Genomic DNA, 25797 nt, shown 5'->3' on the forward strand with positions numbered 1-25797 from the left:
GCTCTTCCCATGTCACACTAACCCTCTCCCCAACCCAATTTGGTATATTATAACACAGGGTCATAGGACTGCATGCTCTTTTCATTTAGCTCTCACTGTATCAAGAAAACTCCATCTGGGATGTGGCAACTAACATGTCAACAGGAAAACCTGATCACTTCAACTTGACATCTGTTATTGAACAATGAACAATCATTGACTGCACAATCTAAAAAGCAAGAGCTCTTGCAAAGATTTGTGTTGCTCACCAGCACAGTGCATAGATTGCAGGAAATAGTTCTTAGTTCAGCTATAGAATCTCTTCAGAAAAGCCTTTATCTAAGTGCTGGACAGTACTAGCCAGTATAAATAACATTAAAATAGACAGAGTAAAGCAACCCCTATTTAATCAAACAACAGCTACAGGTTTAGCAGAAAACTCAAAAATTCATTCCTGAGGAAAATATTTCCTGTTTTTTATAATGGAGCCCATAGGTATGTTTGATAGGCTTTGAGCCATTGCTTCTATCTCAGGAAGTGTACTATTTTTAAATTGAGAAGATAAACAGTCAATACACATGAACTGGCACATGAGTCATAAGATTGGGGGAGAGAGAGGCAGAGTGGGAGGGAGAGAAAATGGAAAGGAGGAGGAGACCATTTGCTGACAAAAATGTTCAGATTCTTTTCCATGAATACAAATAGAACCAAAACAGCAGCATTTTATTTTTCTGCATTTTCCTTCAAAATAGAAGGAACTTTTAAACCTGTGCTTCATCTTAGAATACAGTCTTTCTAGACAAAGGTGAGGTCAAAAGGTCTGCGCTAAAGTCCCAGCAATATGTGTATACAGTGTGTATATTTGCCCATCAAACGGTCACATTACATTGCTTACTTAGAAGATAATTCAGATACAGCTTAGTCAAATTCAGCATAGTCTTTCTCATGAGTTTTCTAAAGATGGAACTGAAGAGCCATATGTACATCTTTCCACCCACTGAGCCATTTGTTTAACAGTGACCGTCTACCACTAAAACTATTTCAGAAAGGGAAATAAGACACAGTAAGGACAACAGTAAAGAAGAAAAACACGTTCTGAATGCAATCAGATATTTAGTGGCATTAGAACAGATTTGGTCTTTTGGTGTTTTATAAAAAAATAAATGTATGAATTTATGTTTTCAAAATTTTAGTTATCTTTCAATAGTCAGACTTTTTTCAAAAAATTGAAATTTCATTGTTCAATTTAAGTATGTTTTTAAATGTTTGTATTTTAGGAGCACAAAAATATTATTCATTTTAAAAAGAGAACATACAAATGTGTCATATTATGGGGAATTACTTGGAAGAAATGCATCCATTATTCAAATTATGTTTTAAAACAGTGTCAGGAAAAATCCACACAAAAATGAAGAAATTTAAGAAAAGTGCAAGTTGAGGTGGAATGGGACAAATTAATTTTAAACATAGAAAAATGAAACTGAGTGCAACCAAAACTGACACTTTTGTACATTCCTAATTCAGATATCCCTAACCTGTTTTCAGATTCATCAGAAAATGGAATTAGAATGAACAGCAAGTGAACATTTATTTATACAGCATCTATTATGTTCTTTGTCTAAGAAACCAATCCTGAAATATAGAGATGGAGACTTTTAGAAACAGACAACTCCTGGCTGTCCATAAGTCTTCTTTCTAATGCTCTCATAACACAAATCTGCCTATTTTCTCCATCGAACTGTCAGACTTATTTTTTTAACAAAAACTGAACACATGGAAATTGAACAAAACTATCAGCAGTAAATGGATATGCATCTTATTTTACTATTCCTACATTAGACATGATCTATCATATAAAAGGCAATGGTAAATGTTATTCACCCGTATAGTTTACTTTGAGAAGAGACAGGTTGATTTAATGCTACATCAAATAATGTGGGATTTTGTGCTTCCACTGAATTTATGTAGATAGCTTCATAGTGTTCTGAGCTAATGACAAAATATGAATCAAGGAAAGAAAACAAATGCAGTTCCCAAACTGATGTAATGAAAGCTGGACAGTTAAAGAGAAAACATACATATCGTATTAGTAGGACTGTGTAAAACATTTCAAGACATCCTCTTATAGCAGAAGACATGTCCTGGCTTTCTCAGTTCCATGCATAGACAATATTTGGGCAAAAGCTTGAAATGAAGCAAATTATGCATGTACCCATATGTGAAAACAACTAGGAAAACCCATGTACAACCATGCTGCTATTCCAGAAATTACAGCTACCTCATTGTTTTGAGGAGGGGTACTTTGCTTGCACTAATATCTTTTTTGAAGCCACCCTTTGAATGCATGTACAGTCTATGCATAGGCCATTCAAATAAGTTGTAGAGCATACTATTCATCCATCCAGAATATTTGCTTTTTTCAAGACGAATTGCCCTCAAACTATTTCTCACATTATGTCAAAATCTGCACTGTGCTGATAGATGCTATTGAACCCATGTGATGGGGGAGATTAAGATTAAGATTCCTTACTAAGGCATTATAAAGTGGTACTAATATGTCATGTGATTTTAATTCCATGCCCCTGTTTATGCAACCCAGGATGGTGTTAGCTTTAATACATTGTGTTACCAATACCTTTAACTTCATAAGGGCAATCGTATAATGATAATCAGTGTCATATAAAGGGGTTCAAGGACTGTCCATCATTCCCTGAAAAGCCCACTCCCAATACATCAGGTTGGCAGCTTTGAATGGCCCTTAAATTAAAATAAAATTAACTTAATTGTATTTTGACTTTGTCTTTTAGTTAGTCTTGGCTGCTAGCAACTGCATAAACAAAGCAACATTTTCAGAAACCCATTCTTTGTTGTGAGTAAATGACTGGCCCAAAATCTCCTATTTGACTCCTGTGCCCAAACAGGACTAGAACTTTGCCTGTTCCAAATCCAGTGCTTAATTCCTAATCAAAATGGCTCTTATTTTTGTGAATTCCAATATGTAAAGAGTAATAATATAATCCTAACTACGATGTAAGTTAAATTCTATAAAATTGCTCCATTATATTTAAAAGTGGCAGTAAATATTTATTTCTTATTAAACCTTAAAATTAAAATAGAAACTATTTAAACATTGGTAAAATAGAAACTATTTAAACATTGCAACCAAAAGGTTTCTAACCTTCAAATACATTTTTAAGTTCATTATAAAGTACTATAAATGTCTTCCAAAGAAACAAATATTATGGCTTGTTCATGACCTGTGCAAATTAGCCAAATTTGAACTTGTTGTACATGGCTCATGAAATCTCTTCTCCCATCTCTATTTTTAACACTGCCATCAGTGATTATAAGCATTTAAAGGCTGATTAGTTTTGCTGAACAGTTAAAACAAAATGCAAAGCATTAAGAAATATAAGCTGTTCTTCTTATAGAAAAAGGCTTGCAAGAAGTAGTAATCTTAATTGACATTTTAGGTAAGATTTTGAGGAGAGCATTTCTATACCCTAACGTTTAAACAGTAGTATAAAATAAATCTATAGGACCACTATTAGTTTGAAAATGTGACCATAGTTTTAATAGAGTAAGGCTTACTTATACGTACATCAACCAATTTTGTTCCCATTTACTATGCTTAACATAATGCAAAAGTCTGTCATATAGTATATTGATTAGCTGCAAGGAAATGAACCTATATGTAGGACACAACTTGAGATGATATGTATGTATATGTACACACACACCTTTCATTAATAATGAATGAGGACATAGTTTATATTTAGCCCTGTACTGATCTTTTAACTTATATCTTTAACCTACAAGTGTCTTAATTACTAAGGAATTGCTACAAAATACTGCAAATTATTAGGACTATGGATTATTGATTATGGATTATCCATGCGCTTTCACAGCAATTTCATTGATTACATGAATAAACTTGCATATTACCAACAAAATTTCTAAGTGGACAGATGAAAAATATCTTAAAGACTGGAGCCTAGATAAACCCATTAAATACAATGAAACTTAAATATAATAAAAAGTATCATTCACTGTTGTTTCTTTTAATTCTAACAGCAGCAAACTAAATGAAAATATTATGCCTTTTCCCTTACTGCTTTTTGATCATTGCAAAAGAGTATGTAAAATATACATGAAAATCAGTCACTTCCCATTAACAAACTCTATATGGCCCATGAAAACAATATGGCTAACTTCAAGTAATAAATCAGGACAGAGCCCTTTAGCCACATATCAGATAAATATCTACAATATTGTTGGTGTAAATAATTAAGTCATCACCAAAGGACTTTCAGCAGTTATAAATTCATTCCATCAATCTAATTAGCAATGGATCAATATAAAATCTTAACAAATATCTAAAAGCCTACTCGATTCAGGCTGTGAAAATTGAGAGTTAAGGAACTTTTATCAGAATAAAATTCAAAAAGAGTAAGTTTTGAAAGTTAAAGTTTCCTTTAGGTCATTCTCAAGACCTTGCACTTCTCTTAAAAACAGCATGGATGTCATTTGCTATTCTCTTTTTCCCAATTTAGCCACACCTTAACTCTTGAGCCAAGACAAAATCAGGCTATTGACTCCCAGATTAACAAAGCCCACCAACAAGAAAATAACTTGAACAAAGTGCATACTCAAACAGTTACCTGTACATTTCTTTATGTTGCTATTCCTCTTTCCATGAGAACCCAGCTTGCATCCAAAATTTTCTTCCCAAAATTCTGCGAACCACACATTCCTTCTGTTATTTGCTAGGGTTCGACTTCTAAAATATCTATCAAAACCTGAATTGAAAATACAGATATACATACATGAAGATCAGAACAGTATGCTGAATGTGATAAGGTCTTTGGCCTTATATGATATGGTTTTTTCTGTTTATAAATTTCCCTACTAGTGATTTGTAACTTATAGCATTTGTAACTTATAGCATTACCCACTCAACACTAGAGCAATTTAAACCCTATGCTTATTACTATTACATTAATACAATGCAGAGTTTGGGCAGCACCCTAAAAAAATAATGCTTCCAATTGCTTGAATAGATTTCTGAAAAAAAGTATCCTTGCTCAGTTATAAAGTAGCTTACTTCCACTCATGAAATATCATGTTCCAGATATAAACTGAGACCAACTGGGAGAATTCTTTTAAAAGCCTACCATGTATTTGGTTTCCTATGTGTATATTTATGAAATGACTGAACATCACCAAAACTGTAATAAATTAATTCAGCAATTCAGAGATTAAGGTATTTTAATGAGTTTCTTGTCTCAATATTTTTGCAAATGGCAGTCTTCATACTCCTCCATTTCACCTTCATCTTGCTTTGCTATTACCTCAAATTACATCTAAGAAGTCTTAGAAATCACACCTCTGCTTTAGAAAAGAATATGATTGCTCATTCCTTTATGAAGCTGAAATTCTGAAAAATAGTTATCTCAAGTATATAGACAAGTTACAGTTTTCATGTTACACAGTATTATCAACTCTGAGTTGTTGTTGTTAGTTGCAAAGTCATGTCCGACCCATCACGACCCCATGGACAACATTCCTCCAGGTCTTCCTGTTCTCTACCATCTTCTGGAGTCCATTTAAGCTCACACCTACTGCTTCAGTGACTCCATCCAGCCACCTCATTCTCTGTCGTCCCCTTCTTCTATTGCGCTCAATCTTTCCCAGCATTAGGCTCTTCTCCAGTGAGTCCTTCCTTCTCATGGAAGGTGGCCAAAGTATTTGAGTTTCAACTTCAGGATCTGGCCTTCTAAAGAGCAGTCAGGGTTGATCTCTTCTAGGACTGACCGGTTTGAATGCCTTGCAGGAGTCTTCTTCAGCACCATAGTTCAAAGGCCTCAATTCTTTGGCGCTCAGCCTTTCTTATGGTCCAAATTTCACAGCCATACATTGCAACTGGGAAACCAGGACCTTGACTATGCGCACTTTTGTTGGCAGGGTGATGTCTCTGCTTTTTAGTATGCTGTCTAGATTTGCCATAGCTTTCCTCCCCAGGAACAAGCATCTTTTAATTTCTTGGCTGCAGTCCCCACCTGCGGTGATCTTGGAGCCCAGGAAAATAAAATCTGTCACTACCTCCATTTCTTCTCTGTCTATTTGCCAGGAATTGAGAGGGCTGGATCCCATGATTTTGGTTTTCTTAATGTTGAGATTCAAGGCAACTTTGCACTCTCCTTCTTCACATCAAATTACAAATCCTTCTTAAACAAACTGAATCTGGCACCTTTTATCTAAATTTATTATGTCATTTACCCATAATCCTATAACTCTCAGATCCAATCAGCTGTAAATGTGATTCTAAATATTGTTCCAGTGACTATTATATATTGGCAACAGAGAAAAAAACTGAACTGACAATGAGCAGGACATGTACCTTACTGATATAAAGACAGCTGACATTAATAAATGAAAATTATTATGTATTTAATTAGATGGTAGATTTTTTGCCAATCATGCTACTAATTTAGTATTTAGGAAATTAATTTAAACACTAACCAGAACCATTGAGCATAGAATTTATTTTCACTAACTAGATAATGTCAATAAACTGATATTTTAAATAAGTAAATGAAACTTTGAACACCTGACTTTGCTTCCAGATGTGGGTTTAATTTTTATCATTTGTTTTGTGTTTCTTGGATTATTTTAGTGGGCAATGTGTTTGATTCTAGGTTTCCAGCTGTTTTATGTTTTTTCTAGTTTCGTACGCCATCCAGAGTTGAGTGGCCAACAAATTTAAATAAATAAATAAGTTACAAATAGCAATGGCACAAAATGATGCTATTGTTGTACAAGAAAGCTTCTTCAGTATAAATAAATTGAACTGTTTACATAATACGTTCTACTCAGAATGGTCATAAATTGAATACACAATACAGGTAAACCTCATTTAATGTCCATTGGTTCAGCAACGAGTTCTTATAGTTACGACTGTCAGCGTATCCCTGCCGTCATATGATCACCATTTGCAACTTTTACTGCTGGCTTCCAACACACAAAGTTAATGCGGAAGCTGTCAGGAGGATGCAAATGGTAATCACATGATCACAGATCTCTATAACTGCATGGGAGTTGGCTAGTCATAGTCACAGTCATAAATCATGTGATACTGCACCTTACAACCTTGTCACTTAGCAGAGGAATTTCCAGTCCAAATTATTGTTGGTAAGCAAGGATTACCTATAAAGCTACTGCTTCACTGAGTGGCCTTGAAAACTGTTTTACTTTGCAATTATAGTATGGGAACCAAACAGTAATGCACCTAAAGAAGATAGAATGAAAATACCATTTAAACTTATTTGCTGTCATCGTCAGAAAAACATAAACTAGTTTCATGACTGTGTGATGTACCAGAATTATATAAATGTATGCCAGGTGCTCATCCCACTAAAGTCTCATCTATGCAGTCTTACCATCAATGGAAGCTCTTTTGGGCAAAATGGTGACAGCCCCTTCTGCAATTTCTTCTTGCTGATAAACAGGTGCAATTTTAGAACCCCAACTGTCTGAGCCTATCCAAAGAAAATGTCCAGTTTGATTCAATTTCTTAGCAGCCTCCAGAATTCTCCTGTAAACAATGATTTAAAAACAATTATTTTAAGTCAACTTTTAAAATGAGTTGTTTTTTATCAATTCATCAAACATTTTAAAGGACCATATTGGTTTTCTTTGTAAAAAAAAAGAGTATAGAACAAATTCTGTAATATTTATTTATTTACAACATTTATTTATTTACATTATCATATTTCTATGGTGTCACAATCAAAGCAACTCGCAGCAGCTTATTCAGAAAAAAATCCAATATAAAGCCTACATAATACGATACATAGAAGTATCGTGGCAATGAAGCAATAGAAATAAAAAGAATAAAGAAAGGCTGACTGTTTTTCTCTTGTTTCTGTCTGCCTCTTTTAGCTGTCTTTCCTATCAGTTCCAAACCAATACCTTCTCTTTCTGCTTTATTTGTTGTCAAGTACTGGAGGGTTATTATTAATGTTTGTGGAAGAAGAGAATATTAGAGAGAAGAGATCTTCCTTTCTTGCCTTTACTTTTTGTTACCTGAATTTTCTGGTTCATTTGTTTTCTTAAATTCAGGTAGCAGCACTTAGTGAACTTAGTTGGCTAAACTTTTGAAGCTAAGCAATCTCAGACCTGTTAGAACCTGGCTGAATGACTTCCAAGGAAATCCAGAGATATCAGCTAGATAGGATGTTGAAAGAATATCCCAGGAGCAAGTAAAATAGCAAAATTTTACTACTAGTTATTTTGACAAATACTACTATTTGTCAAAATAACTACATGGAGAAGGTTTGAAGTCTTTAGTTGAAGTCAAGCTTAACCCAAGACTTTTTGAGTAAATATTGGGTAACTATGAAAGACATAATTCTTTCATATGCACCTAAATTTGTCCCCTGACATACTGTTATTTAAAAAGATCAGAGGGGAGAAAAGAAGGGGGGAAGATGTGGACTTGTCATTTTGCTTGCTTTTGAATGCTTTCATTTCACTTGCACCTTCCATTGTCACTCATCTCTGCAGTCAAGGGAAGAGTATTAGGTGGATTCTATGAGAATGGCAAGAACCCAGAGTGCCAAAGAAAATTGAGCCAAGATTTTCTCCTTTCCCCCTAGGTATTTACCATGGTATTTACCATGTTAACTTCCCTATTTTTACTGGGTCCCAGTAAACCCCAGTGGGTTTTTTTCCCTCTGCATTTAAGGATTGCCAGAAAATTGGGATGAGCTACAAAACTGAAATCCACTCTGAATAACATGTATAAATAAAACCATGACTTTGAATGTTTCCTATTCTAGCCAAAAGGCCCATACCTTATATCATCTTCATTTGCAAACATAATTACAGCACGAGCATTTGGAGTCTCCACCAGGCGCTTGATAATCTTTTCAAATTCCCCTGGTCTTGGTTCACGGGGGATTTTTAATGACTGAGCAATACAGACACCACCTGGAGAACAGAGGATAATAAAAAGAAAGGGTGTAAAATATAGGGTTTTTTTTATAATCATTATGCCCAGTTCACAGTGAAAATAGAAATTTGGCTTTAGAGAGGACTACCAAATCAAAAACAGTTTAAAATGTAACTTTGCAACTGCAATACTAATGCATAATGTTTATTTTTTTTGTTAAATTCATTGCATATAATTTCTATTCTATCTAATGTAATTATTTATTGTACAGTGCTCAACAGCATGAATTCTTAAACAATATAGAAGGAATACATTTTATGGCAAAAGTATTTTGGTGGATACAATAAAGTGTGAAATCTGCATGCTTCTTCTATAGCCAGGCCTACTACAACGGTTAATCACCACATTATTAATTCAGTTGTTTTCATTATTCAACCATACTATTAAAGTTGTATACAGTCATCAATAAAAGCTGTACAGTATTTACAGCTGATATACCATAAGAACAATCAAATCCATCCAAGTTTTAAAAATTCCAGTCTTCTATGCAACCCCTTGATTCCCTGTTGTCCCAACCTCCCTTACCTTGATGATAGCATGGAATAGAGGACTAAGTTGGTTATTCCTGGAGCCTCAACCAGGATTACCCCAGTCACAAAATAATTTTAATCTGAGTTATAAAGGCAAATATTAGAGAAGATATGTATGTTTATGCTGGCTGCAGGACCCATAAATAGTATAGTGGTAACACTACCTAACCAAGCCTCTCCTTAGAAGAATTTGCCCTAAGATTCAAAAACTGATGAAGAATTGATTCCACTGGATGTATTCAGCTTTCTCTCTTGACTCCTCCATTCCCTCCTCCCAAAACTAGAACAGAATAAATGACATTTGGAAAGGTTGTGCCCTTCTTTAGAATGCAATATGTAAAGATAATTTTAAAATATTCAGTTTAGCTTAAAAGAAATAGTTTAACAAAATATCTAGGACAGTAAAGCCATTTTTAAAGTTACTAAGCAGTACATTTATATTAGCATAGTTTAAGGGGATCATGTTATTCACCAAAGCACCAGAGGGCAGGACAAGAAACAATGTTGGAAACTGATCAAAGAGAGAAGCAACCTGGAATTAAGGAGAAACTTCCTAACAGTGAGGACAATTAACTGGTGGAACAGCTTGCCTTTGGAAATTGTGGGTGCTCCATCACTGAAGATTTTCAAGAGGCTGGACAGTCACTTGTCTGAGATAGTATAGGTCCTCCTGCTTGAGCAAGGGGCTGGACTAGAAGGCCTCCAAGGTCCCTTCCAGCTCTATTCTATTCTAAAGTATGCTATATATAACTCAAATCTCTGCAGAGAATTTTAACACATTTTAAATGGCTAAGAAAATAAATTTTCACCAAAGTTGTACAGCTAAGCTAAGCATGGGAAAGAGTTACAATGATTTCACTTACAACCTTATCTGGCTTCAGTAGAGTATGACAAAATGAAAGGAAGCGAACTATAATACAGTATTGCCACTTTACATGCAGTAGTATTTGGAGGTGTGTCTGTGTGGAGGCTGTGTGTGTGCGTGTGTGTGTGTGTGTGTGTGTGAGAGAGAGAGAGAGAGAGAGAGACAGACAGACAGACAGACAGACAGACACTACAGATAGATATGCACAGGAAGAGAGGGTGGGATATAACATGTTTCATGTTCTATTTCATAAAATAATTTTGCCACCTCTACTTATTCTTCAGCAGTCATTCCTCCATTGTGAGTATTTTAAAGTCTTTCCATTTTTGTGCATATTATAATCTCACCGTAATTATCATATATAAAATAAAACTACATTATTAATCCATTTGTTCTACTTTAGTCTGTGCCATGCCTAAACTCAATATCCAACATTCATCTAGATTCTGTTGAATCTGTTATTGCTGCAGTCTCTTTCATGTCCTTAAGAATCTTTCCATGTCCTTAAGACTCTTTGGTTTTCATAATGTCATATATTTGACAATGAATATATTTAAATAATACTTAAATAATGACTTTTTTCTTTTCTGACATGCAGCCAAACACATAAACAGATTAGCTTTTTCTGGAGGAATGGAGTCCCAAATTGGCTATATTTGCTTTGGGAAAATATGAAACAGATGTACTGTTACTCTTTTCATTACCAAATAATTGTTTCTGAAAAAAATATTAAGCTTTCAATCATCCCTTAAAATTATATATGCATATAAAAGAAAAATAATTCTTAAGGACAGTGATGAAGGAAGGACAGAAGGTTACCTCATTTAGAATATCTAGTTACATCTTGATATGCTATGATTTTCCCTTTGCTTGTAATAGACCCTGAAAAGTTTCAAATGTTTATCAATTATGCATATTGAATTCTATCATCTATAAAATGGAATTTTAGCAATAATGGGAATAATGAAATTAATTATTGTTATTGGCACACTGGGTGCCATATCAAAAGGTCTTGGACAACACTTAAAAAAATCTATGCACTGACAGAATTTCCACCTGTCAATTGCAAAACACCACAGTGCTTGGATCTGCATATATACTATGCTGTACATTATGACACCCTAGGTTCTTAAGAAAAACTTGATGCAAATGAAGGTCAACACCAGCTGAAGAACTGGCAGCTGTGAATTCACATTGTCTTGTGTATAGTAATATAGGACTCATAAGCCTGAATACTTGTTTTCTTATATTTCAATGTCATAAAAGAAAAATCACTTCCATCATTACAACTAAACTGGGCATTTTACCATCTCTGTGATGAAGAGTGTCTTTAACTCTAGAAGGGATAAATAAAAATGCAGTTCAGACTTCCTACTACATTCATAATAAAATCAGCACACCACTTTTTTTTACAAACAAAGCAATTAGTACACCTGTTGTATTCAGACAAGGAATCCTCTTTTGATTTACAAGAGGTAGTCAAAAGCTGAAATGAGCTACAGAGAAAATACTAAAGTCAGAGATATAGATCTAATTCATATCATTTTTGAGTTGTAATAGGAACACAACACTATAATGAGATACAGATACTCAACAACAATTTGACCAGCTGTTGAGAATTGGCCTCTCTCAGCTTCAGTCCCCTAACTCTTCATGGGAACAAAATAATACTAATACAAATAATTATATTATTTATTTATTTGTCTGTATGCAAAATATTGAGAGAAGATGCTAAAGTATGATCCTGTTTCAGTATCAGACCATCATAGGCTACTCACCTAAATAAAGGAACAGGCTACATAAACTCCTATTTCCAAGCACTATGGGTTAAGTAGTATGGTCTACAAATATTTCTACTTATTTTCATATGAACAAAAGCAGTCTAGATGACTAGAAGTAGTGCACATTTCAGATGGAGGGTTTGCTTCAATGAAGGCTTGAGCAGAATACCCCTTGAAACTGCTTTAGAAAGCAACCTTGACCCCTCACTTCTATGGATAGAGTGAAGCAGCCAGGTTGCTCTGCTTTGCCTCTCTGGACTCCTACCTCTGAAGCTTTCTCCAGCACCAATACCCAGATAATGTTTCTGCTATAAACTCCCCATATGCAGGAATTACATTCATCTCTTCTAGTCAAATGTTGGAAGCAACAGAAGAAACTTCTACTAGAACAAGTAAAAAAAAACAACAATGTTAGTTTGGACAAAAAAAATTGGATATTCTATATATTCTCTTAGGGGGAGCCTGGAACCCCCACAGAGCACATGCCCAGGTGGCGGATTGGGGGACCCTACCCATTATGGCTTTTATACTGTAATGGCAGGTTGGAGGGAATCAAATACCTCCTGTGGACCAACAGGCCTGATGAGTGGCAGTTGGCTCCCCAGTATCGACTGAAGGCGGAGACCATATTGGTTGGAACAGATTCAGAAGAAAGCACACGGTGTGGTGGCAGCCACTTGAACAGCATGTGCACAGCAGTGTAGAAAGCAAAGGGAAGACTACTACACTATATATTTCCCAGGAAAATCATGTTAATGGCAGCAAAACCTAACAATAGCCCCGAGTACGGACGCCCATTAAATGGGGCAGGGGTGCTAAGAATATCCCGGTCCACTAGAAGTATGATAAATCCAAAACTATGAATTGGTACGTGGAATATGAGAAGCCTATAGAAAACTGGGAAAACACACAACACTATCCAAGAAATGTCCAAATACAATATCTCTATATTGGGAGTGAGTGAAATGCACTGGCCTGAAAATGGAATGTGGAGAATAGGAAATTATACTATCTACTACTCTGGTAAGAATAGCAAACACCATCGAAATGGAGTAGCTATAATTGTAAACAATCTTGTAAATAAATGCATCAAGTCCTTTATTCCGGTATCTGATAGAGTGATAATGATCCATATTTACTCCAGTAAATATGAATGTTATACAAATTTACGCTCCCACAGCTGACAGCGATGAGCAGGATTTAGAGAGGTTCTATGAAGATATAAGCAATGTACTGAAAACCCTAAAAAGTAATGATATCACAATACTCATGGGGGACTTCAATGCAAAAGTGGGAGAAGGAAGTGATGCTTCTGTAGTTGGAAACTTTAGCTTAGGAACCAGAAATGGTAGAGATGACAGATTTGTAGACTTCTGCAAGGAACATAGGTAATATGTGATGAATACTTTTTTCAAGTTGCCAAAAAGATGCAAAATAATGTAGTAAGGAACCAAATTGACTATTTTACAATAAACAAAAGATTTAGAAACTCAGTAAAATCAGTAAAGGTATACCCAGGAGCAGATGTACCATCCAATCATAATCTACTACTTGCTGAAGTCCAGCTGAAACTAAAAAAGATGAGAAACCCGAATTCTGCTAAACCAAGAATCGACAGAGACTTCATGATTAAACATGGAGGTAAGATTAAATAAGAATTAGAAAATCATTTAAGGGAAACCAACAACCTGAATGATGATGTAGAAGTGAACTGGAATAAATTTTAAAATGCAATAATAGAGGTAACAAATTCAAAACAGAGAGAGGGGTACCACAAGAAACAACAGTGGGTGACGGAGGAAATTCTTCATCTCATGGATGAAAGAAGATCTTATAAAAATAAAAACAAAGAAAAATACAACAAATTGCAGAAAACAATTAGAAGAAAAATTCGACTGGCAAAATAAAAGTGGTTTGCAAAGAGATGCAAGGAAATAGAAGAGACAGAACATATATATGATAATTTCAATTTACATAAAAAATTGAAAGAAGCAGCAGGCCTCTACAAAAAGAACACCAACAACTTAGTTGACAAAGAGGGGAAAATTATCTTAGATGAGGATGAAAAGCTAAAAAGATGGAAGGAATATATTGAAGAACTTTTTGAGGACACTAGGGATGATACAGATATGGGAAGTATAACAACTGGACCAAATATCACTATGGAAGAGGTTGCACATGCAATAAAACTAGCAAAAACAAGAAAAGCCACAGGACCTGATGATATCCCAGTAGAAATTTTAAAATTGCTGGAAGACAATGGGAAGAATTTTTTACTGCAGCTCTTCAATCAGATTTATGAAACAGGAAAGATATCAAATGATCAACCTTTGTGACAATCTCCAAAAAAATAAATGCAAAGAAGTGTACCGAATACAGAACAATAAGCTTAATGAGTCATGTCCTGAAAATATTCCTGAGAATAATTCACACAAGAATATACAACAAAATTGAAGAGTGTCTAGGTAACACACAATTTGGTTTCAGAAACATTCTTCGTACACGAGATGCACTGTTCAGCATTCAGGTTCTTGTACAGTGTTGTAGAGATGTCAGTCACAGTGTTTACATGTGCTTCATTGATTTTGAAAAAGCTTTTGATAAAATAAGACACAGCAAACTATTAGAAATCCTGAAACAAGGGGGACTAAATGCCAAAGACATCCAAATAATAAAGAATCTGCATTGGCATCAGGTAGCAAATGTGAGACTAGGCTAAAAATACTCAGCTGATGCAGAAATAAGAAGAGCATATAGTCTGTCTCCACTGTTGTTCAATATCTACTCTGAGTCAATCTTCAACGAGGCACTGGAGAATATTGACGCTGGGATCAAAGTAAACGGTGTTTGGATCAACAACTTAAGATATGCTGACGATACAGTTCTGCTTGCCAGTAAGCATGAAGACCTTCAGCTCCTCATCAACAGAATCACAGAAATATCTGAAAAATACAGCTTGAAGCTTAACACCTCAAAAACCAAGATCATGGTTGTCAGCAAACAACCCATTAATTTACCACCAATAATTTCAGAAGGAATACCATTAGGAAAAGTTGAAAGGATCACACACCTTGGTTCTAATTTACATGAAAGCTGGGACATGACCATTAAGATATGCTGACGATACAGTTCTGCTTGCCAGTAAGCATGAAGACCTTCAGCTCCTCATCAACAGAATCACAGAAATATCTGAAAAATACAGCTTGAAGCTTAACACCTCAAAAACCAAGATCATGGTTGTCAGCAAACAACCCATTAATTTACCACCAATAATTTCAGAAGGAATACCATTAGGAAAAGTTGAAAGGATCACACACCTTGGTTCTAATTTACATGAAAGCTGGGACATGACCATTGAAGTAAAGACAAGGATAGAAAAAGCTTGAACAGCATTCTTCAAAATGAAAAAGGTCTTCTGCATTCACGACATAAGCCTAAGACTGAAAATCAGGCTTGTCAGATACTATATTTTTTCTATCCTGCTCTATGGAGTAGAGAGTTGGTCTTTGACAGAAGGCCACCTGAAGAGACTAGAAGCATTTGAAATGTGGATTTACAGGTGGCTGTTACGTATAAGCTGGGTTGACAAGATCAGAAATGAGGAGGTGATAAGCTGCCTGGGAAAGCCAAGGGAAATCATCAAAACAACTAAAAAACGAAAATTAGAATATTTTGGACATGTGATGTGACACCCAGAAAAATACGGCATACTCCATTTAATCCTCCAGGGAAAGATTGAAGGCAAACGAGGTCCAGGCAGAAGAACATCGTGGCTTTAAAATCTAAGGGACTGGTTTGGACAAAACTCAGCAGCACTTTTTCGTGCAGCTGCTGATAAAAACAGGATCACCAACATGATCGCCAACATCCGATAACGGATATGGCACAAGAAGAAGAAGATAGATCTAGAAGATTGGCAAAAGCTCTGGGATAGGAACATCAAACTTACTAAAGCAGCCTCTTACAAAGAAAATTTATATAAAATGTTTTATAGATGGCATATTATACCAGTTAGATTAGTGAAAATGTTTTAAAATGTATCAAATAACTGGTGGAAAAGTAAACAAAAACTAGGTACTTACTATCATATCTTGTGGGTATGTCCTAGCGCTAAGAAATTTTGGTTTAAGATCAATATATAGCTGGAAAAGATGACTAAAATACAGATAGAATTTAAGCCAGAACTGTTTTTGTTAGGAATACTAGGACTTAATTATGGAAAAGAGAATGAATATTTAATATTACATGTATTGACTGCTGTGAGAATAGCATTTGCCCAATTCTGGAAAAATAAAAATTTACCTTCTGACCAGATTATAATTACAAAAATTTTAGAATGTGCAGAAATGGATAGATTAACCTTAGAGATCAAAGAGAAAGAAGACTCAGTTTATTTTAAAACATGGGAAAATTTTTATCAGTGGTTAGCAACACGATCTAGCAAGAAAAGATTGTGAAGTTTAATAGGATGAATGACATCTACTGATTAGCTATTATTTTTATGATTATTGCTATTGTTATCGACTATAGTTATTTACTATTATATTAATTACTGTTATTTAATACCTGTAGCCGGACGACAGACTGCTTGCTAAAGTGTGGAATTATCCTTGGGGGCAACCCCAATTTTCTACCTACCCTTACCCTAATCCCATTCCCGAACCCTACCCAATACCCATATTGACCCCACTCCTCCCTTACCCTAATAACCTAATAAAATATTTATTAAAAAGAAGAAGAAGCTTCTGTTCATGATCAATGCTTGTGCAGAAGCATTTTGAGACTTTTACAAGTGCCAAAAAAGAGTACATCAAAGTTGCAAGACCAGGAAAAGAGTTTTGTGGAGATAAATTGGAAGCATAGGAACTTGGATGATCAGATAGGAAGTTAATGGAGTAAATGTATCCCATCCTTCACTCTAATCGTAGACTACTTAGTTATATCATAATGTCCAATGAGGGCTTGTACGATTTATTTACAGGCAGCATTTCTGTATCTGTTCTGTTACTGAAGTCACTTTATACACAAGTTCTGCTACTATGAATTGCATCTCTGTCACAAACGCAGAAGACATATTAGATAAGCTATTATTTCCCAGTATTTACTTCCTTCATACATTTCAGGAACAATACTGTATTTCTATTCATTTGACTTACAGGGTTGTGCTAAGGGTTATGCTGCATTTTCCATGAGCATTATAGAGATATTTTAATGTCTGAAGCAAAAAACAAGATGCTTTTCCCCATAGAAAATTGATAACTAAATTTAATTTCACCATGGGAAAGTATTACTCTGAGAAAAATTACTTTGCATGCTTCAAGGCAGGATTTCCATAATGCCTGCTTCAACCTACTGCCTCTCTGCCAATGTACCTAGCAATAAACTTACTATAATGGAAATCAGAGCTTAGTTAGTCATTTTTCCTTGACTGGAAATAGATGTACCCATGTACCAGATTGCTGGATATGCCTGCTTATCTTATTCTTAAAGATAGAGGGGGGAAAGAGTAACTTTAATCAATTAAGGCACTGTGAGTTCTAGTCCCACCTTAGGCATAAAGCTGGCTGGGGGTCTTTGGGAGAGCTCAGCCAATGTAGCTCACAGGATTAGATAGATGATAGATGAAACTTGGAAAAAAGTTTGTACTCTGGAAATACATAACTGCTTCAAAATACAAATACTTGGATTTTGCTGTGTTTTGGCTGAGAATTCAACATTCTAAATCAAATGACAGTAGCATTCCTTTATTGAAAATGTAACCCAAGTTTGGAAATACAGACACATACATATATAAATACACACACACACACACACACAAATATCATAAATACTGTATATATACAGATCTGTGAATTAAAGCATACCTTTCAAAGAATTTCATCACCATCATTCCATTTCTATAAAAGTCTTAAACTCCACAAGTTTCTATAAATATTCTGATTTCTTGTATATCTTTGTAAATAATTGCATACCACTTTTTTTCAGTTTTTAACACTGGTTGAAAAGCAAAATCCTTGCAGGAATGAAATGTTCTAATATTAACTATGGTTTTTCTTCTTACAATAAATAAAGATATGCTGTACTTATTATTCAGTGCCAGATACATTATTATTGAGTAACAACTGAATGTGTTCCAGAACATTTCAGATTTTAAAAATTATATCACTGCTTAGAATCTATTAGTTTTTGTAGTCTACTTAGCTTATGAAATAGAAAATATAGGTATAATATGAAACATATGGTATTTCAAGTATATTATTCTGAAATTAATTATTTCATCTATCAGATGAACATTACATTGATAAAAAGTAATTACAACTAATTATCTACAATCTTTTATATAATTACTTTTAATTATCAGTTATTTGAAATACACAGATATATTAACAACACAATATAAATGAGGAGGGCACTGATTTATTGAGAAAAATATCAGTCATAAATATATTATAAACCAATGAATCAATGTGGTACCCTTGTGTCTTAATTTTATTTAACCCTCAAGCAGGCCTGCTGGCTCAGAGTACACCGTTACTACTTTTTAGGTTTTCTGTTGTATTTTTCACAAGTTTTTTTTATTTTTTTGCCCCCAAGTGCCTATTTGGCCATAGCCTAGAGCCAGCCCTGCATGTTTGATTTTAGAAGGCATTGACAGAGGCAATATTCATACCCCATGTAATGTTATGTGAAAATGACCTTGGGAGACAGGGGGGGAAAGCCGCAGATTGGGGAACAATCAGATTAAGAGGCAGCTGAGCCTACAAAAGTAATGTAGCCACGGCAAACATCTCAGAAAGGATCCTTCTTAGTTTCTTGGGCTCTAAAGGCAATAGGGGAGATATGTGCTTTTATAGTATGGATTTGGGAAGGATTAATAACACTTAATATCAATATTTTGTCTGAAATGGTATAGAGTTTCCTGCCTGAGCAGGGGATTGGACTAGAAGACCTCCAAGGTCTCTTCCAACTCTATTATTATTATTATTATTATTATTATTATTATTATTATTATTGTTGTTGTTGTTGTTGTTGTTATTGTTGTTGTTGTTGTTGTTATTGTTTACTGTTATTATTATTGTTATTATTATATATTAACACCAATTGCTAATGACATTATTAGGATATTAAATAGACATTTACATTCACTTCTGCAATATTATATGTTCAAAATGTTGAAATTATATTTAACCCATGAACTAATTAAAATTTAATTTCAATAACTTGATTCACTGAAGTCATATCAGTAAGTGATGTACTACAGAGGCCTTCTTCCATCTCCCCACTACAATGTATAATACAAATTATTATATAAATTGTACATCTAGGTTTACTTATTTAAGAAAAAATACATGGGCTATGTACTTCTTTTTTATTCACTACCAGCAGTCCCACTGCTAAAGATAAGTAGCCAGGTAAAATGGGTGGAAAACTGAATAAATACCTGGAATTTAATCAATGTTCTTTATAATCCCAACCATGATATCATAGAACATAAATAATGAATTGGTCAAGAGGTGGAACTGTATGACCCTTGGCTTTGCCAGTCTTAAAATTTCAATTTGCCATGTCAGATTCTGGAACAATAAACTTCAGAGTAGAAAATGAATGTAATTTGATGCATTCTGCAATAAAATATCCAGAATCATGGCAGTGATTTGTTTTCTCAGAACTCAGCCCCCTGGTGTACCTTCCATTCTCTCTATTTAGAGCTGATTTTGGGGAGAGGGGAAATAGGATTGTACATCTAAAGCCATTTTAATTATCATTATTGTATTTGTACAATTTGTTGTATATCTATCTTGCTCATATATTATTCTTCAAGAGTATCCCTTTTTCTGAATAAGAATACCAACAATCTCCACAACACATCAGAGTTGCCATATGGACAAGTGTTGCATTAAATTTCTTTATTTTGCTATGATTGTGTCATGGCCCATCGGAGCCTGGTACAGAGGAGGGGGAAGAGTTGGAACTGGGACCATCCTACAGGGATAGCATATCTCCCTTGGCATGTTTGGAGAGGCCAGGGGCTGAGGATGATGCTGTCCCAGGCCCCTCAGGCATTGGGGGAGGTGGTCAACCAGATAGAAAGCTGCCTGTCTTTGCAGATACAGGGGAGGATTGGCTTCTGACAGGCAGTGGTGCTGATAGGCAGCAGATCCCCTCTGATGAGGAACAGCTGCCTCCTCCACTTGATCCAAGGGCATGGAGAGTGAAGTGTAGGCAAGCTCAGTGAAAGGCTGCAAGACTACTCAGGAGAAGGTCATCTCACCCATCCTCACAGGGAACACCTGGAGTAGATTGATTTAAGAAAAAGCTGTGGGGAATTAGTCTTTGCCAGGAACAATTGTTTGTTTTGGCTTACACTCCCCCAGATTTGACTCGTGCCTTTTGCCTTACCTTATCTTAAAGACTGATTTTCATTTTTTGCTTTACCTAGCCTTGAGGATTGCCTTCTGCCTTTTGTCTTGTACCATGCCCTTGCCTTGAGAACTGCTTTTCATCTTTTGCCTTCCTAGGCTTGAGGACTGCCTTCTGCCTTTTACCTTGCCTTCACCCTGAGGACTGCCTTTTGTCTTGTGCCTTGACTTTGCCTTATGGACTATGGTTTGCCTCATGGACTCACTTAGCCAGGAGGACTGGACTCTGGACCTTGTCCTGTGAGTGTGCTCCTACTCTATGGACTTTCTTTGTTATATATGGCCTATTATTTGGGGGACTGAGGGTGGCTGCCTTCAGGGTAGCATGGGATGGAGCCTTACTGGTCATTTTTGTTGGACCATTTATTTAGAGTAATAAAGGACTTTTTAGAGGCCTGCCTTACCTTGGTGACCTGGGTCAGGGGTAGGTAACCTTAGCTCAGGAATTCTGGGAGTTGAAGTCCACGAGTCGTAAAAGAGCCAAGGTTGCCTATCCCTGACCTGGGTCATAACAGACTGTTACATTGTGCTTCTGTTTAAAAATGCAGTCTTGTGATGCGAAAAATATTGTACATTCTTATGAAACCAATAAATGTGAGACGTTTTAGCCAACAGGATGGTGATGGTGGTGGTATATATATTCTACAGTGTTGACTGTGTGTGTGCTCATGTGTGCTGTTTGAGAGGTACTTTGAAGTTTTCTATAGATGTTTTAATTTTTACTATATTATGCTTATTTTTGTAAGAATTTGGTGGCATATAAATCCATTCAAACAATGTTAGAGTTTAGAAAAGTGTAGAAAAATATTAAACAGAAGATCCACTCTTTAAATACAAACATTCCCTAGAAAAACATAATTATTTTAGATAATATCTTACCCACTCTTGAAAAATATACCAAAAATTTGTTATACTATATTGGAACATATGGTCCCTCATTGTTCCCTGGTGGGAAACTGATGTTATTTATTATTTCTGATAGAAAGAAGATCTTCTAAGTATAAGTGATGCAAATGGTGTAATTTTTCCAGATGGAAATTAGACTAGTTATGTTTTAGTTAGAGAATTTTGCTCCTGGACTCTGCTGCCTCATTGTGGCAGGAGGTAATCCTGGGAGGAATGATGAATATCAGGAGTACATGCCGACAGTATATACTACTAGTTGATTCACTCAAGCTGTGAAGGTCATCCCAGATATCCAGCTAAAGCAAACAAGTACCTATATTGGGTAGCAGCTATGTAGGAAGATGTTAGAAGGGGAGAACCACTTTAATGACAACAGCAAAGGCATTATTTCATACTCCTACTCCTGTATTTTGCCAAGAAACCCACCAGATTGGGGACATCCTGGAAAAAATCTATGTGATCACTAATAGTCAACAACAATATGATGGCACATAATAATTATCACTAGGATATATTCTGAACAATGCCTGCTAGCATTTATTTGTTTATATATGAGACCACAGTATATATGTATTACTACAGAACTGAGGTTTTTTTTCCATACTTGTGCAACTGCCCTATGCAGCTGACATATGATCTCACAAAAAAAGTGAATGTTCATCTCTAACAGGGAAGATTTCCGATATTCATTGCAGCTTCCCAGAAGGAAACACAATGAAGTCAACAGGAAGTAGAAGTCTCTCCTGTTCCCATTGGTTTTTTTTTTTATCTTTGAAATGATGACCCAATGGGTGACAGGCTACCTAGTTACTATCCTAAATTTTGCAACATTTTTACTTTGAACTCTTTTTGTGACTTGTATGCAGAACTGACCAAGAGAATTGTGGCAATTGTGAATTCACTGAATTGACTGCATTTGCCTGATTATTTGGCCTCCAGCTGCCTCTTATTGCCAGAGGCAGAATATATACCAATTTAAAGACATTTGTTCCACTTACGAAAGCAATCTGAAGAGCTGCTTGTGGTATCACACTACTACTAAAAACAAGATTTGTCATAGGTGTTCACTATGATGACTCTACACACTTCAAAAACAGTTTGGAAGGAGCGTTTTAGACTTGGTGTAAGCATATCTTTTTGCTGTTCATGAAAGCAGATCTCAGTGCAAAGTTAAAAAAAAAGAATGAAGCTACTTTAAAGAATCCACTCTTTAAATTAAATACAATCTTAAAATAACATGTGAAAAAATATTGGGCTGCTTTAATAAAAAGTAGGAAGTAGTTTGGAATACATTCTGAGCCATTGTTGAAGTGGACAGAGGTCTATTAATTATATATGCTGTTCTCAATTATCAATAGAAGTAAACATAATGTCATCATATTAACATACGTGATCCATAATCTTGTTAGATATGGATAAACAATCTCATTTTTAAAAAATAGCTTTGAAGAGCTCAAGCTTTAATTCTATAATTAATGTGGCTTTTATGAAAAAAGGAAAGAAATTTCAATATTTTACCAAAATTCTCATGCACTGCATTTCACTACTATTTTTCTACTGGTTCCATAAATAATATCTCTCTTATTATCTCATACTTCAATGTGTGGTTAATGTGTTCAAGAGCATTACCGAAGAAAATAACAAACTATTTTGGAAAGAGCTTATGGAGTTTGTTTTAAATTTATATCTTCTTATAAGAGAAGAACATTCTGTATGATAGTCACAAATTTGTATGGAAATCATAATTCTTATATAGATTAACTTTCTGAATGCATCACTCAGATATTACAGCAAACAATAATCCTGAAAATAAATGTTTTCAATTGAAATCACAGCAGGATGACACAAGACTAATAGAATATGTTTTCTTTTAAAGCTGAGATATGCAAGGAGTGTTATTGATAAGAAGAATATCTCTGAAAGTGACAGCAATCATGTGATAAAGAAAGAATGAAAGTGCTTGGTATTGAATACTTTCTAGTCAAATAGACACTAAACTGACTTTTAAAAATATATTGTTTACCAGTTATGGACACTGTGATGATATGTACTCTATATGGGATGAGGAGAACTGACATTAATCATTCATTCATGTTTTCAGAGTAAGACTCAGATCATATACTTATTACATGCGGTCTGTTTCTCTGGGATTACATATAGGTCCACACTATATAAATTTAGGTAGTTGGCTTCCACAGCATTCCACTGTACAAATATCTGTGATGTCCCATTGATTCATACTATTTATATTAGAGATAAATGATTCTGCTTTGTGCCAAGAGACAGAGAGCAAACATAATGGATGGATCAGGACAAAACAATTAGATGAAATTGTAATGGTAGAGAGGCAGTATTGTTAATGTCACAGTTTTACAGCTTATTTGAAATAGAAACAGGGCCGGCACACAATACCATTGGTACTAAATACATGAATTATATACATGTACTTGTATATGGAAAAATTTAATAATAAAGAGGCTCTGAATCAGTTTCTCCCATATTTTTAAATTTTTATGTTATATTTATCTACATTTTAAAAAATCAAGAAATCTTGTGCATATCCAATTCCTACAGACCCCATGTACTACAAATATAGTACATGTACTACAAATATATATATATATATATATATATATATATATATATATATATATATATATATATATATATATATATCTTTAATAATTTTGAATATAGGAATCCCAGGTATGGACATTTAAAGTCAATCAGATAAAAACAAAGAGCTCTGGGATGTAAGATAAAAGGCTTTTTTTTATTAACTGCTGAGCTTTCGTTAACAACCTGTTAACATCATCAGAGCAAAGGGCTAAATGAGAAGGGGGAGCATGTGCATAAATTTACAAATATATATATATATTTGTAGTACATGTACTAATATATATATATTAGTACATGTACTAATATATATATACTACAAATATATATATATATATATATATATATATATATATATATATATATATACATATTTACCTTGAGTGTTTCTTGATGCACCCTGTCGGCCCAAATATGGGAGAAAGAAATCTTCTTTCTTTTTCTTTTTTCTTTTTTTATATATAATAACCATCAGGGAAATTAAATAGAAAAGTAATTATATGATTCATGAATGTTTCATAAAGGTTGCTAATTGTATCATATAGTACAATCTTGATATTTTTAGAAAGATTATAGATATTAGGTTGGCTGATTTTTCTCTCTAGCAAACAGTGCAGGATAAACTTTACTTCACAGGATTCTTTCTATTATAGTTTTCAATGTTTCTGTTTTTCAGGCCAAACAACCTAACTAGCTTGTTTCCAAGCATCTTTGAAATGATTGCTCCCTGTAATTTTAGCTATAAATCTGTGATTGTTGGAGGTCTTTCAGAGATATAAGAACAATTCAGTCTACTATTATACAGCATTCATCCATTTTTCACTGAATTTTTCACTCTGCTGCTTAACTAAATGCAACCCTTTAAAGAAACAGTCGGTATGTAATCATATTTGGAACCAGTAATTTATTAAACAAAGCATAATCATTATGTCCATATGTTTTCTGTTCACTTTTTTTCTTTGTCAGTTTAACTGTTTGTATTGTAGTTGCTATACCAGTAATCCTAGGGTTATGACAGCAGTTGGAACTGGGACTGCAATCCAGGTATTCACAGTTGCCATTGTAGCCTCATTCAGGAGGAAGTGGCAGAAGTTCCAGAAAAGTTCTAGGGTACCAGGATCAAGGGAAAGATTGAGAGGGAGGGCCTGGGCAGGTCAGTGCAGGCTGTATGTGAGTCACAGGAGGTCAGGGAGGCTTAGGAAGGTTAGTAGAGGTGCACACAGGTGTGTGGGGGGGGGAGAAATGTAGCTGAGAGAAAAAGTGGAAGGAACTTATTGGAGGGACTTCAATTGTCTCTGCCAGCTTCCCCATTGACTTTGTAAGAGAAGGTCACAAACAGCTTGGCTCCATATGGTGGTATAATCCTGGATTGCAATCATTTTAACAAAGGGGTGTGATATGGCCTTGCATGAACCTCAAGGATCTCATATGTGCATTTTTCTTCAGAACTATTATAATTTGGGTCACCAAACAAATGGTCATAAGCCAGGAATCTGTAGGCCACAGGGTTTCATTACATCTAAACTGGAAAATGGCTTCAATCTTGAATTCTAATTTTAATTCTGGTTTATTTGGCTCTATCTATCAGAACCATGACAAAATCATTGTTTGGAGACTGTTTCAATCAATTTTCTGGTTCAGACATGCTAAATGTAAAACAATTATGATGGAAATTTAGCAATGAAGA

At 34.9% G+C, this 25797-nt stretch overlaps 1 protein-coding gene across 7 annotated transcripts in view; it reads right to left on the bottom strand.

The window, feature by feature from the left end:
- Window positions 1-25797, bottom strand: part of LOC120297712 (metabotropic glutamate receptor 8) — a 552386-nt gene that overhangs the window by 234750 nt on the left and 291839 nt on the right. For all 7 annotated transcript variants that reach the window (XR_005553869.1, XR_005553867.1, XR_005553868.1 and 4 more), the window contains exons 4-6: window positions 8835-8970; window positions 7419-7573; window positions 4641-4778 (exon numbers count right to left, since the gene is read on the bottom strand). Coding sequence is in view for 4 of the 7 variants with exons in the window: in XM_039320663.1 (XP_039176597.1) it covers window positions 4641-4778; window positions 7419-7573; window positions 8835-8970 (429 nt within the window). In the remaining 3 variants the exon portion in view is untranslated. The remainder of the gene's footprint in view (window positions 1-4640; window positions 4779-7418; window positions 7574-8834; window positions 8971-25797) is intronic.

Source organism: Crotalus tigris, unplaced genomic scaffold (assembly GCF_016545835.1).
Source record: "Crotalus tigris isolate CLP2741 ecotype Arizona unplaced genomic scaffold, ASM1654583v1 scf7180000023677.1417738, whole genome shotgun sequence".
NCBI classification, from domain to species: domain Eukaryota; kingdom Metazoa; phylum Chordata; class Lepidosauria; order Squamata; family Viperidae; genus Crotalus; species Crotalus tigris.